Source organism: Mugil cephalus, chromosome 1 (genome assembly GCF_022458985.1).
Source record: "Mugil cephalus isolate CIBA_MC_2020 chromosome 1, CIBA_Mcephalus_1.1, whole genome shotgun sequence".
Taxonomy (NCBI): domain Eukaryota; kingdom Metazoa; phylum Chordata; class Actinopteri; order Mugiliformes; family Mugilidae; genus Mugil; species Mugil cephalus.
In genome coordinates, this window is record NC_061770.1 from 7943971 (window position 1) to 7957640 (window position 13670).

The 13670-nt window shown below is 44.6% G+C and overlaps 1 protein-coding gene across 1 annotated transcript in view; it reads right to left on the reverse strand.

Annotated features, from left to right (window-relative positions):
• The window catches only part of itga5 (integrin, alpha 5 (fibronectin receptor, alpha polypeptide)), a 31257-nt gene that overhangs the window by 2714 nt on the left and 14873 nt on the right, over positions 1-13670 (reverse strand). Inside the window, exons 12-29 of the mRNA XM_047580780.1 lie at positions 13362-13570; positions 12720-12911; positions 12598-12643; positions 12297-12410; positions 10915-10970; positions 10384-10541; positions 10113-10250; positions 7697-7764; positions 6139-6289; positions 5912-6004; positions 4760-4839; positions 4555-4635; positions 4357-4462; positions 3915-4073; positions 3207-3314; positions 985-1098; positions 278-379; positions 44-166 (exon numbers count right to left, since the gene is read on the reverse strand). Of these exons, the coding sequence (XP_047436736.1) occupies positions 44-166; positions 278-379; positions 985-1098; positions 3207-3314; positions 3915-4073; positions 4357-4462; positions 4555-4635; positions 4760-4839; positions 5912-6004; positions 6139-6289; positions 7697-7764; positions 10113-10250; positions 10384-10541; positions 10915-10970; positions 12297-12410; positions 12598-12643; positions 12720-12911; positions 13362-13570 (2098 nt within the window). The remainder of the gene's footprint in view (positions 1-43; positions 167-277; positions 380-984; positions 1099-3206; positions 3315-3914; positions 4074-4356; positions 4463-4554; positions 4636-4759; positions 4840-5911; positions 6005-6138; positions 6290-7696; positions 7765-10112; positions 10251-10383; positions 10542-10914; positions 10971-12296; positions 12411-12597; positions 12644-12719; positions 12912-13361; positions 13571-13670) is intronic.

Genomic DNA, 13670 nt, shown 5'->3' on the forward strand with positions numbered 1-13670 from the left:
TTACCTGCAATATCGTTCACAGGCCAAAATAATAGCTACTGACCCTGTATAGGACGTAGATGAGAAGAGCCAGAAGCAGTAAACCTGCCAGAATAGCCAAGATGATGATCCAGAGCGGAACTGAGTTCTCGATATCGGGCTTGTTCCAAACCACTGGGGTCACCACCTGAGGAAGACGGAACAGTTCGTCTTGATCTCAGTTTTTTTTTATAAAGAACAAGATAATATCTGTATGAGAAGTGGTCCATGATGACGTACAAGCACACATGTCCCATACCTTTTTATGTCCACTGGGATAAAGTTTGGGTGGGATTGCATATGGCATCTTGTTCACACGGTATCTGGCCAGACACTCCAGCACATATTGCTTGTAAGCTCTCTGAAAAGAGAAACATCAGAAGTCACCAAAAAATAAAATTCACCATGCAACGACAGTATACTGATGATACACTAGGTGGTGACAGAGACCACGTGCAGCACAAAAGAAAGTCATTTCAACATTCCTGTCCTATGACAAACCCTAACTACAGCACAATGGATTTTCGATATATCATACTTATGCCTTGTGTAAATAATCCGTGTGTAGCAGAGACATGACAGGAAGAGATTGGTTGAAGCTGCAGCCTGTGCAGCAGCCTGGAGTGATAGCAACTGTTGTTCCATTTGTTGAGGCAAATATGTGAAACCATGCATAGTGGCAACTGCTTCAGTAATATTGCTGATGCCTAGTGAACACAAACAAATGTGTGACTGACCACTGCAGCTATTTGCCTTTCGTAACTGCACATTTGAGGTTTTAACTCGTACTGTTTTCTTTTTTGACGCTTTAAAGAAAATGACTTCGTAGTTCCTGCCAAAGCCTGACATGAGAAAATACACAGGCACCGGTGGGAAGAGGCTGATCTATACTGCGCAGTCTTGTTCATGTAAACTACGCGCACGGTACACAGAGTTTTGAATGGCAAAGGTTTTCCTCCCACAAACCTCAGTGAAGGTCTCGGCCCAGACGCGGGAGCGCATTTTGAGGATGGCAGTAGTTCCCTTATCCAGAAGACCCACGGTGCACTGGAGCGTCCAGCACTCCACATTAGAGCAGGACTACGGAAACGGAGAAAATGCATTAAGATGTTGCTGACGTTTGCACGTAGGTAGTATCTAAAAACAAGAAGTCATGAAGGCAAAACCCAAAAACCGATATGGAAAGGCTAAGTAACAGCTGTGTTAATACTGCAGGTCAAATAAATATAACAAAGAGCCCAATGTTGTGATCCCTATTCCACGCCTGCTTCAAATTAGATTGAAGGAATGTCATGAGACTGTAAAAATGCAGCATGCACCACTCTCCACATTATTGCCCAACCACTAAAACCAGCCCATTTTTCTCAAGACAAGGCTGTATACCGTAATATGCAGTCTTAATTAGGTCCTCATAATGCAGCTTGGTACATTTAACGTTTTAAAGCATGCACACGCTGTGTTTCAGCGCTGATGCTATAACCCGACCACCCCCAGACTGAGAGGTTTCAGCTGGTTTCCTGCGGGAGCACATCAGCTCACTCATTACACCGAGAAGGGCAAACACAGGAGGAGAAGAAGAGAGTGCCCGTCTAGTTCCTTTAGGCTTAGTCTTAGACAGACTTAATGAGTATTGAGACAGACAGGGAGCGTATCAGTCCACTTCCTCCTGGTAGACCTGCTTGATGCTCAGGGGCAACGGGGCTGCGAAGGTATGGGAAAATGACGAGAACGTGGTCCAGCGCCAAAGATGCCTCAGATCCAAGTCCCACATATCCTCCCTGGTGGGATTATGTGGTCAAGATCTGGATCGTGGGGGCGTATAAGCCGTTCCCACAACTTTAGAAAGGAGCAGTCTGGCCTGACTGCACAGCTGCTGCATTCAACAGGCCTGTCTAGGCCGATTACTGTGAAAATGATCAACTTCTTGTAGTTCTTGTAATACTATTTTACTGCAATGTAAAGTATAATTACGGGTAATTACAGGATTTCATAAGGAAACCTTTTTCCTTTGTATTTGGCAATACTGAAGGGTTTATTAATATAATTATTAATTAATCACTGATCAATTCTTTCTAATAAACCATCAAATCTGCGAGTACACACATGAATAAATTGATGAAAAAGAGCACGGTCTAGAACACGTGCAGACATTTTCAAAATGGGTCCATTACGATGTCATCAACGCAAATTAAAAAGCCAATATCTCAAGATAAACACCTGCCACATAAAAGCATCACAATCTGGCAATCTCTGGTTAGTTTGTAATTGCTTGCAGTTTTTCTATAAAGCACAAGTACATTATTCATTAATGCTACCAAATGTTTCATGAGCTGGTACAACAATCCCCATTGCAATGCAGCTAAAGACAAATGCTTTTTGATGATTCGTTTCGATTAGAGCCAGCCCTTTGTTCTCAAATCACTGATCAACTCCTCCAAGACGCATGTCATTTTAAATTCACACACTGTGACACTGACTGCCGGCTCTATCCAAGAATTGCTGAACAGTGACACCACTTTGATCAAGAATCCCTTTGAATGGAGATCTGTCCTCTCAAACACTAAAAACAAAAGTGCAGACATAAGGGGAAACGGAAGAAAGGCCTCCTTCATGCTAACGTGTCATTGGACGTGCATGATAAATGAGCACAGTTCGGGGAGACAGGCGCGCACACAAAGACCTCTTTGGTGGAGGCAGGTATCTACAATCACGGAGCAGCTACCTGCTGCCGGGCGGATCAATAGATGCAGTGTGTGGTGGACAGGGGCAAACACCCAGGGCACAAAAAAAAAAAATTAGAGAGCAGTCTGTGAAGTAAGCAGTACATCACTGGCAAACTGCCTCCCATGTCTCATGTCTTCTCAAACTCTTCACCACTACTAAAGGCTCTTTAATGTTAATCACCACAACGGGACAAGCCTGTGCCTTCTGACCCCTCCCTTTTAACGACATCATAACCTAATTACCCAGTCCCCTGAGCTTCATGTAAGGGAAGGGCCAGTGTCGCCAAAATAGATCCAGATTTGCACACTTAAGGCAAGTAAATATATTTTTGTTGTTTTCATTCAGGACTCTTATGTAAATGAGAGCGGTTGAAGTTAAACCCACACTGGTTTTATCTACATAGTCTTATTTAATACAACGCGTTGTATTTAAAATATGTGACGGTTCCTCTCTTAGAATCTTACCAGGTTAGTCAAATCAGCAAGTGGGTTCTTGTGGACGTCCCTCCTCTCCAGCCGGTGCTCATGAGCCTTCAGTGCCAGAACCGGAGATTCTGTGGATGAGCTCTGGAGCTACAGGAGGACACAAACACACACCACCCATTAGAACAACACAGACACCAAGCTCACCAGGCAGAAGAGCACACCGCCCTCTCTGTCAATAGTAGCCCTAATGTTAGCGTGACCCTGAGGCTTTTTGTCATTAATCAGAACCATGTGAGCTCCACTCTCCTCGTGGATTCCCGTGGAAATACGCCGTACTTAGCAACCCACCGGGGGGAAAAAAAGACATTAGATCACAGCTAAGACAGATGACCACTCACAGCCCTGCTCAACATCTGCCGAGCTCCGAATGTAAACACAAACAACTGGAATGATTTTGCCCACAAGATCCCAGGCCTATAACTTGGTAAAAGGAGGGTGTCGCTGGATGGAGAAGATGAGTGACTGTGTTGTTGGGTGAGGTGGCTCGTCAAGCTGTGCTGAGCGTAGGGAAGATCTGGAACTTCAAAGCAGTGGTGGGTAAGTGTCTTGGGTGGGGCTGAGAAGATGGGAGGAGGAGGTGGGTGTGGGCCAACCATGAATCCAACTGGGAAACGATGGGAGAGCTTGGCTGTCTAATTTGACTTCATTTGACCCCGAGAGGTGTGCATCCGCGAGTGGATTACTCACTTTGAGATTCCGGTGATTCATGTTTCTGTCCGAGGTACAGTTGATGGGGCCTTCGGTGGAGAACTCCAGAGGGTAAAGGAAAGTATGACCCTGGTGTTTGAAGGGGCAGCGCAGCTCAAGGAGTGTGTGGCTGATTCGACTGGGGCCATTGTTCACCAGCTGGGAAAAGTGAAAATGAGAAATTTTAGCATGTTAAGTTCCCAGCTTCCATATCAGTCTTCTGTTCAGGATTGCAGCTGGTTTCTTTCCTTTGCTTCATATCTGACATATTGCTTTAATCTAAAAATTCTAGATCTGCACATTGTGTGATATGGAGTACATTTTCTTTGGTTTTCCTTGCTCTAGGAAGTCAATTTATTATGAACAGTTGGACTGGCCTGACAACTTAATCTGCTCAACCTCAGTGAGTCTGCACAATGTCACTAAGAGCATGACCGATTACCTCATAGATGTGTTCCAATGCAGGCCCAACGTCCTGCTCCACCCCATACTTGCTGGGCACCTTCCAGTTGACCGGCGGAAACAAGACCTTATCTGGTCGAGACACACTTTTAAAAGAGAGGAAAGGCTGTGAGAACATGCGTAGAGACTATACAATGTTCAGGAATTTCAAATGAGTGAATCCTGACACTCAACTCACCCCTGTAGGATGACATCAGCCTGAACAACCACCTCCAGCTTGTAGGGCACAACCTCACTGTTGGAGTTATTCTCATTTTTACTGTAAAAACAGAAGAAAGAAGATTCTCAATAGCTGATGTCAGCTGAGTTTTGTGGAAATAGCTGCTGCTTAACCAGTATCAGGACATAGTCTGTGAACTGCGTGTGTTCAGATCAAGTCGTACCTGCGAATCTGCAGCTCGAACTGAACGGTTTTGTGCGTGTCCTTAAGCCGTGGCACTTTGAAGCGTAGACCTGCCCAAAGCTGCAAAGAGAAAGGTCAAATATCGGATTTGTTTTTTTAATCTCTAAGGCAGGGGTCATACACAGTCCCACATTAGTAAGATGTCTGAGCCTGATGAGAAGCACACAACTTATCTAACCTTGGATGAATGTGAGGGTGGTAATGGGATCGCGCTGAACTCTTAGCTTCTCTGCTGCTAATATTGCAAATATATATAAAAAAAGGCCTAATCAACCAAAGATTTTGCGACCCTCCCTTTAGTACCTCCGCAGAACCCCTTTTGAAGACCTATGTTCTAACACTATTTAAAATACATTTCACAGAATAAATATGTATACAATAGTCTTAGCCTTAAATAAAACATGTCTGCTTGAGGACGCATGCTCTATTTTTAGTGCCATGTCACATAATAATACCCTTTTTTACACAGTTAGGTCCATTTATTTTTAGACAGTGACACAATTTGTGTTATTATGCTATGCACAACAAAATATTCAAGTTACAGCTAAATAATGAATGAGTCCCCTATTTTCAGTCGCTCAGATGTAATTGGACAAATTAACATGGTCATAAATAAAATGCTTCTCTTTTACACTTTGTTGAGAACCCTCTGCAGTCTACTATATAAAAAATAATCTAACTACATCATTTAGATCAATTTGCTTCCCACACAAAGTGCCACATTGAATCCCATTCTCTACTACCTTCCCTCAAGCTAAATCTCATTCACATGAGATCTATAATTCTGCTTTTTGAGAGTGAATGAGCAGATAGTACGACAGCCTGACAAAACAGAGAACTATTTTAGTCTCTCATTTAACATGAACATGACAGTCTTCATCAGCAGACCCATTAAAACATGCCAGCTTTTGACTTTAAGCCATTTAAAAAAAAAAGAGAGAGAGAGAGAGACCTTTTCCAGCAGGAGAATTTACTTCCTGTCACAACATTTCCTGACACGGACTGAATCTTCCTGTGAATTTTCCTGTACATGACATTCGACTTTTTCCAACAAATCCATAACTTCCATAACAACAGCTTGTAAACTCATAATGACAAGAGGTAGAAATGAGCCAAACGGCAGTTTTCTTACGTTGGTACCAGACTTCATTGGGTTGCCCAAGTCACAGCTGAGGTATCGGGTCTGGTTCTCCGTTTCATAGCTGCAGGTCAGCTGGGTTAGGCTCTGGGAATCAGGAGGTCAAACCACAGCAAAGGACAATCATCAGGAAAAATGCTAAAATATGAGTCCCGAGGGGCAAATTAGTCCCCGAAATGTGTATGCATTTTTCTCCGTGTTTTTGAGGTGTTTCTTCTCACCTCGTTATTGCGGGCAATGCCGCTGTAGTCTGCTTCAGGGGGCAGCACCACATACAGCTCTGCCTCGTAGGCCCCCCCCTCACCCTCATTCTTGGCATTGAAAGTCAGGGTCAGGGAGTTGTCATCACCTAGGTAGACTTCCTTCCTGTCGCTGAGGAGCCAACCAAACACAGAGCTGATTAATTGCTTCAACGGTAAAAATCCCCTCCACAAATAAATATAGATGAAGTTGTGTTATGAGTAAACAATGACATTATTTGCTTGTGTTCGCTGGCAGCAGAATGTGTGATGAATTGCCATCGCTGTAATGAAACTAATAAATTTGCAGACTGTTTGCTCAGCATATCTATTTATTTTCGAGCCTGGTTGCAAAAGAAACATCAATTAGATTCATCTCAGAAAGCTCCCCCACATTATATGAGCGTTTTTTCCCAATGTGGCAATAAAGTCATACATGCTGTACAACACAGCGTTAGGACTGTAAAACACCTCCCCCCCCTTCCTCGCTTTCTCTCGCTCTCTCCACCTTTCTCTCTGGCTGAGAACAATGAGAAATTCCATATGCAAGGCCACACAGACGCTTTTAATTAGAGCCTGTTCTCATAAAGCAAGGCAGGGGAGCACGGCGAGGGAGAAGATTTCTGAGGCTGATCCTCTGCTGGCCCAAGACTCTGCCATAGCCTGATTCTAACTGGCATCACGCTTTTTAAACCAAACAATGGCTCAAAATTAGAAAATACCACAAAACCGTAAAACTTCCCTGAGGGACCTTTGGCCTAACAGGTTATGTGACTTGGCAGCAGAACAGAAGAAACCACAGTGTAGGAATGGTGGATTCTTTTTTTCATGAAATTCCACTAAATCGCGGCCATCACCTGTCAACCCATCCAGCCACTATTAGGCCTCCCTAATTTACTACAGAGCAGACAAAAGCAACAAGGTATTATTTTAATTGCACTAATGTGGCTTTCTCAACTCCCTCGCGGCAGGTTGTTCCATATGTGATGGATCAGCCATACATCGAAAGAAATGGGGGCAGATGGTAGATAAATATAGGAATGTGAAATCAAAATGACAGAGCAGAGAAGGGATCATCGGGGAGGCTGTTATTTTTGAGAAAAATGCTAACAGATTTCTTGAATCAAAGTGTGGAAGGCAGGGTGCTTCAGAATCAGACGAGGTTAGGACTCTGGCAAACAGCGCTCCACAAAGACCCCTTTCATCTTTCCTGCCTTAACTGTTTGTCACAACACCTGCGGACCAGAGCCGCTTCCTGTTGTTAGACAATGGTGTGCCCCTACTGTAATGCAACATTGCGGCTATTAACACACACTCTCTGGTATGTTAAACCAAACAAAGCACTGGAACAACAAAAACAGCTGTATTTATGCTCGAATCCAAGGCCCCATTTACAGCGCGGAGGTGAAAAGTTCAGAGTCAGTGATCCTGCTCAGGGTTCACTGTGTATTAGTCACTGAATTTTAATCTTTTTTTTTTTTTGAAAATCCATATGCCCTGGGACTTTAAGAAAGAGGCGCAAGGAAGTGAACAGACTCACCCATGGACTGCCAGCTTCAAGTCAGGAACGCAGATGTTGTCCTCTCCGCAGTCCAACAGAATCTGAGCCTAAAAGATGCACATCGGGATGATAAAAGTTTTAATGTGGGGACTCAGACTATCACGATCACACACTGAGCTCTGACACGAAACACGTGAAGAGAATTAGGTTCACAAAATAAATCACATATCTGTTTATGGGAGACAACAGGATGAGTAAAGCAAGATGCGACACGCAGTATGACTAATACATTCCACCCCGTCTTCCGACCACCACACAACGCACACCTGGACTACAGTCCCTCTTATTTACAAGACGTCACCACTTCACATCAGACAGTCAAAGACGATGTTGTGGCTCGGCAGGACATGAACGGACGCGGTGATGTCATGACTCGCATGAACTCAGGCCCATGAACCAGCTGTTTTGGCACACACGCACGCTTTCTGTTTGCAGTGCAAAAAAAAAAAAAGGCAAATGATGAACAGGGACCGGCTCAGAGCCCGTGCCTGAGGGGATAATCCTGCAGAGTGGAGCACAAAGCTGCCAGCTCCCAGCTCTCACCAGCGTCCCACATCACAGCGCTGTGTGGCGAACCGCCACTTTCACCACACAATACGCCACCCATCCAAACCACAGCTGTATATGATCATATGGAGAGGGAGGAGCCAACGGCCTATAGGAACCCACTGAGACACCGGATATCTCTGTTGACCTGAAATCGGAGTTGAGGGCTCGGAGATTACAGGCAAGAAAGGAGCAGGAACACTGCTGGATAAGTGGATGACCGCTGAGCGTGTGGCAGGCCAGCGGCAGGGAAAACCCTGTGGACTGCTAAATTGCATCCCGCTGCGACTGTGACAGTGTGATGATGCTCATGATGAGGAGGATAATAAATAGAAATGAAGGAGGAGATTAGAGAGAGCCAAGTGCCCCCCTTGTCATTACACCGTTTTGGGGCTCTAATTATGGACACTATGGTAACCACCATGCTAACTTGGCCACATGTGCAGCCTGTACGGCCTGTTTGTCTGAGCAGGGCAGGAAAACAGTGTCTGTGGCACCATCGCCATACTTAACAAACAACACTGACATCAGCATGTGACATAATGGGGGTAAGCATCATGCAGTGAAATCAAAACTTGGCAATCAGTGAAATCCATTAATTAAAGTCACACTGATAAAGTCTGATGATGTTATCTTAAGGACAATGAGGGCACAGATCACACATTCAGTCATTTCCCAGCTCTAACAGGATGTCAACAGCCACAGTTTTTACTGGATCCTTCTGCACAAGAGAATAGTGGTAATTAATAAATCCATCCGAATGCCACAACTCTCCACAGATACATGTGGAATATGTTAAGATGAGAGAGGGAGAGTTCGGATCAGCCAACTCCTTCTCACTCCAGCTTAAAGAGAATAAGAACTTGGCGCAGTCCAATGAATGAAATGTTACATCGGCTGCCACACATTCTCACAGCATATGTGGAAATCAATAGGGCACCATGTGTCTGATCTGGGCCAAGGCTGTGGCATAGCACTCGCTCTTCACTGTTTATACACCGCTACGCTCACACACAGTATAAGGAAAAATTAATGAAACATGTAACCAGTCTGACACGCTTCCCACTCACATTTTCACACACACATAAACACAGATCAGGTTTGCCCTCTGGGGGTGTTTGGCACAAAAGGGCTCTTTTTCAGGTTTAAGGTTGATATTTTAGCCCCGGCTTGTCTCAAGGTCTTGAGCAAGGTTCAGCAACAGACCACATCTGTTGGAGGCCCAATTGCTTTGATACCTAGGAAAGACATCAATGACAGGGTCCAAGAGTGGAAAAAAAAGATAGAAACACACCAGGATTGAGAAAGAAACTGAGAAGTGAGATCAAACTACCCCGGTTGCCATTCCCTAGCCTGGTTGCAGTTGCTGAACTCAGATACGGCGCTGAAAAGAAGCACACCAGTTTAGACGGCCCTCTGCTGGCTAAATGCCGAGAGATTTCAACCGGAGGAGCAAATAGCCTGGCTGCGCCCCTCTCGGAAATATCGACCATCCTTCTGTGCCAGCAGCTCTGGAAACAGTCACCTCTGCATCGTTACAAACTATTACTGCCGGGACAAGTAAACACTCCACTCTGTTTATGCCTCACATTTTCATTTTGAAAACAGCTTCCAGGCAATCAGGATCGGCGTCCAGCAGAGTCATTTAGATTATGCAATAAATAGGGCAGATTTACTCTTTCATCTGGGACAGAGGAGAAAGCAAGGAATGACTGCCATGGCAGATATGGCAGAGAGTGAACCCACATGTACACTGATAGCAAACTTTCCATCATATACTAATTTTAGCAGCAAGCAGTTCACTGCTGGGTTAGTAAAATCTTCAGCCGAGAGTAACGGATGTCAGTACCTTTTGCTCAATGACATTGGTAGCCTGATAGTTGAGGATGGGCCGCAGGCCGTGGGAGTCAGCTGGAGCTTTGGGATCCAAGGTGAAGTTCAAGGCCACAAAAATAGCAGAGAGTTTATCCCTGAAGTCCTTCTCATCCTGCAGAAAAAGAAACACAAAACAGGATTGTAACTACTTATTATTTTACAAAAGAAAAAATTCTACCCTTCATGGAAAACTGGATTGTCCCCCTCAACACGTGAATGTTTCATTAGTGAAAGAGAGGACGTACTCTCAGGTAGATCTTTGTGTGGTTGCAGATGCGCTCCCCGTGGCGCACCCTCACGCTCCTCTTGAGCAGCGGCTGCTGGGTGTCCAAGAACAGAGCCCTCTTCACTGCCCCTTTCTGCTTGTGCTTGTGACTGTCGAGCTGCACCTCCACCTGGAAATCTGGAACACGTAACACGCACACAAGTGAGCATTCATGGCGTGATGAATGTTCCCGGGTCGCAGAATGACAGGTTTGAAAGAGATCTCAATAAATCCCGCGAAGCTCACACAATGCAGTCAATGTAACGTATAGGCAGTGACAGAGAGGACACTTGTAAAGAGAGGAAGGAGTAATTAGAGATAATAATCAAGGATTGATAGGGACAACTGAGTTACAGGAGATATTTGACATGCTGTGCAGAATCCAAAAATCCACATTAAATGCCAAAACCCTTTAACCTGCAAACCCTGTATTGGTTGAAAGCATTACTATTGGTGGCTAGCCGACAGTTTCCTTAATGTAATAAAATGCAGATGTGGAAAATTGGCTCACCTAGATTTCTTGGTAGGTGCTTCCCATCTGCAGATATGCAGAAACTCAGGTTGACACTATTTTGGACAGAAAGGACAGGGACATGATGAGAGAAGCATATTCATTTATGGCAGAGGCTCAGAATAAATACACTGTACGCACAAGACACCTCACTTGCTCTCTCCCTTTCTGTCATGGCCCACTTTCCTTGTGTCAGCTCCTTACATGGTTCACATTACAAGGAACGAGGCGTAATGGGAATACAATGAATAATATGAATAAAATACTTAGTGTTTGGAGACTGGCTGGTATCCGACTACTTTTGCCAGCCATTTTGATCAGCGTGTCTCCATTCCCCCCTCCCCACACGCACGCACACACACAAAAAAAACACAAATGCATAGCAGAGTTAAGAGGGGTGAAATTGAGCAACGACTCAGGTTTCAGTGCTGACCAGTCAGTGGCTCCCTATATAAGCCCGTAGCTCTCTCCCATGACATCAGCCGCACAACATGCTGCTGCTGTCCAAGTCTGCAACTCCAAAACCCCCAACCCTTTCACTAGTAAACCCACTCAGGAGACGCAGAGCACAAACTGGAAGGAGAAAGGAAAATCGGGAAAGCTTGTTGAAAAAAAACAACAACAGGGGGAATGGGAGAGAGGTGAAAAACGAGGGGAAAAGACAGAGAAAACACGAGACTTCTTTTGAGGAGCAGCACTAACTTCATATACATGCTTGTTTCTGCGCAACTGTGTGCACATGCTCACGGGAGTCTACGTGTCCTGATGTTTCCCAGCTGTGTTCCACCACCAAACAATATCTCATTCAAAGCAACTGCAAAAACCTTCCAGCCCCTCCCCTTCCAGCCTCCCTCCCATTATCCTTTCTGCTCTCCTTTCACCCGCGCCCCAAAAAAAAAAAATCCCCATCACCAGGCAACGTAGCATAATCAAGACACATGTGTATACAAGAGTTTCCTTTATGGATCAGGATATGGAGGGGGTGTTGGAGGGGGAGGCAGACACACAAGAACAGTGTCAACTATGTCGAGCAGCGAGCAGTCGTCGTCTGTTTCCTCTCCCCATTTTTCTGGAGCTGAACACCACACGTTTGGAGGAGGCCAGAATTACTAACAATGCTGCTATTCAGCATGTTTTGCCTTTGCTCCTCAACAGAAAGTGTGTGATGTGAAAACATTTTGGGAAAAGGTCAGATAAGGGAAGTAAAAACTGTGACTGCTGGTGCAAAGGGTATTCCTTATCAGAACTTCCTGCAAAGATAGAAGTGTTTCTGTGTAGGGAAAAATGGGGAAGCCCATCTTTTTACAGTCGGGCCAAATAAATACCAACGGTGCAGAGTCACAGGAAGCTGAGCGCTGGGACCGGAGGATCTGAGCACTCACCAGGAAACAGGAGTGGTGGTGTTTCCATCAGTGATAATGCAGTTCTTCTCTTCAGGGTTGATCATGGTGGGGTAAACTGTCAGAGAGGCACTGGTGCTGACTATAGGACGGGACCTGTGGGTAAAAATACAAACAGATTGAAAAATGACTTGTTAAATATTACCTTTGTGCTTTCAGTGTCTTAAAATCTAGTTGGACATCTTGGGAAATGTTTTTAAATCTGTTGGTGAAGCAGGTGGCATGTTTAGCAGAGCAGAAGGATAGAGCCAGCTAGATCCAGGTATGATCCAAAACAACATACCTATAAAGAACTGCCTTGTTAACGCCGAAGGCTCCAACGATGAGATCTGAGGGAAAATAAATCAATCAGAAAAAGTGACAAAAGAAATAAAAATGTTCACTATATATTTTCTTCTTGCTTACCAGGATATCCGTTCATGTCTAAGTCCTTAGCACCTCTGAGGGCATATCCGAAGCTGGCAGGAATAGCTCCAGCAGCCCACTGTCCTGTGATCACCTGAGACGGCTTTTCCCTGAGTCCTTCCGAGTATCCATTATAGATATAAACCAATCCCTGCCGATCCTCCCCTCCAAACGGGCAGCTGATAGCCACATCTAGAGCAAAATATCAGAGAAAATGTTAGATCAAATTACCCCGTAAATCTAATAAAAGAAATAATCTTTTTGCAGTAAAACTAAACTAAATACTAACATCTGTTAATTAGCGGTGGACATAGAATACAGAGTTATTATTATTAGTTTCATTGGTATTTAGTCATGAACCAAACTTATAAATATAATGGGCTACATTAAAAATTATAGGATCACCAAAGCTAGTTGGCTTCATTCATTAGGGGTCGTAAGTGGTTCAGCTAACCAACAATACTATCCCTAAGCCCACATAAAGGATAAAAATGTATTTTTCAAGCCAAACCTCCAACAGTAAAAAGAATCATTCAGTTAATGTTGCAGTTTAATTTTTAACAGTTCCTTTCTTCCCTTTGTTTGCTAATTTGTTAGTTAACTTAGCACAAGGAGATGAAACCTCAGACCGTCCATTCTCACCGTTGAAACCATCCTGGTTCAGATCTCCCAACGGTGCAATGGTGCTGCCAAATCTCCCAAACACCTGGGTGCCTGTGACGTGAGGTTGACTCAGTTCCAGGTTCAGGGGGCCACGCTGTAAATAGACATAGACGCGACCCATCTCTTCGAGGCGGCCATCGAAGCCTCTGACCATGAGCATGGGAGCTCCCACCAGCAGGTCAACCATCCTGCAAACGAGAGACATCACCTTCATTTGAACGTAGGCACACTGACAGTCGGAAGGCAGAGCTGTGATAGGCTGGGATTCAATCTAGATTCGGCTGTGAT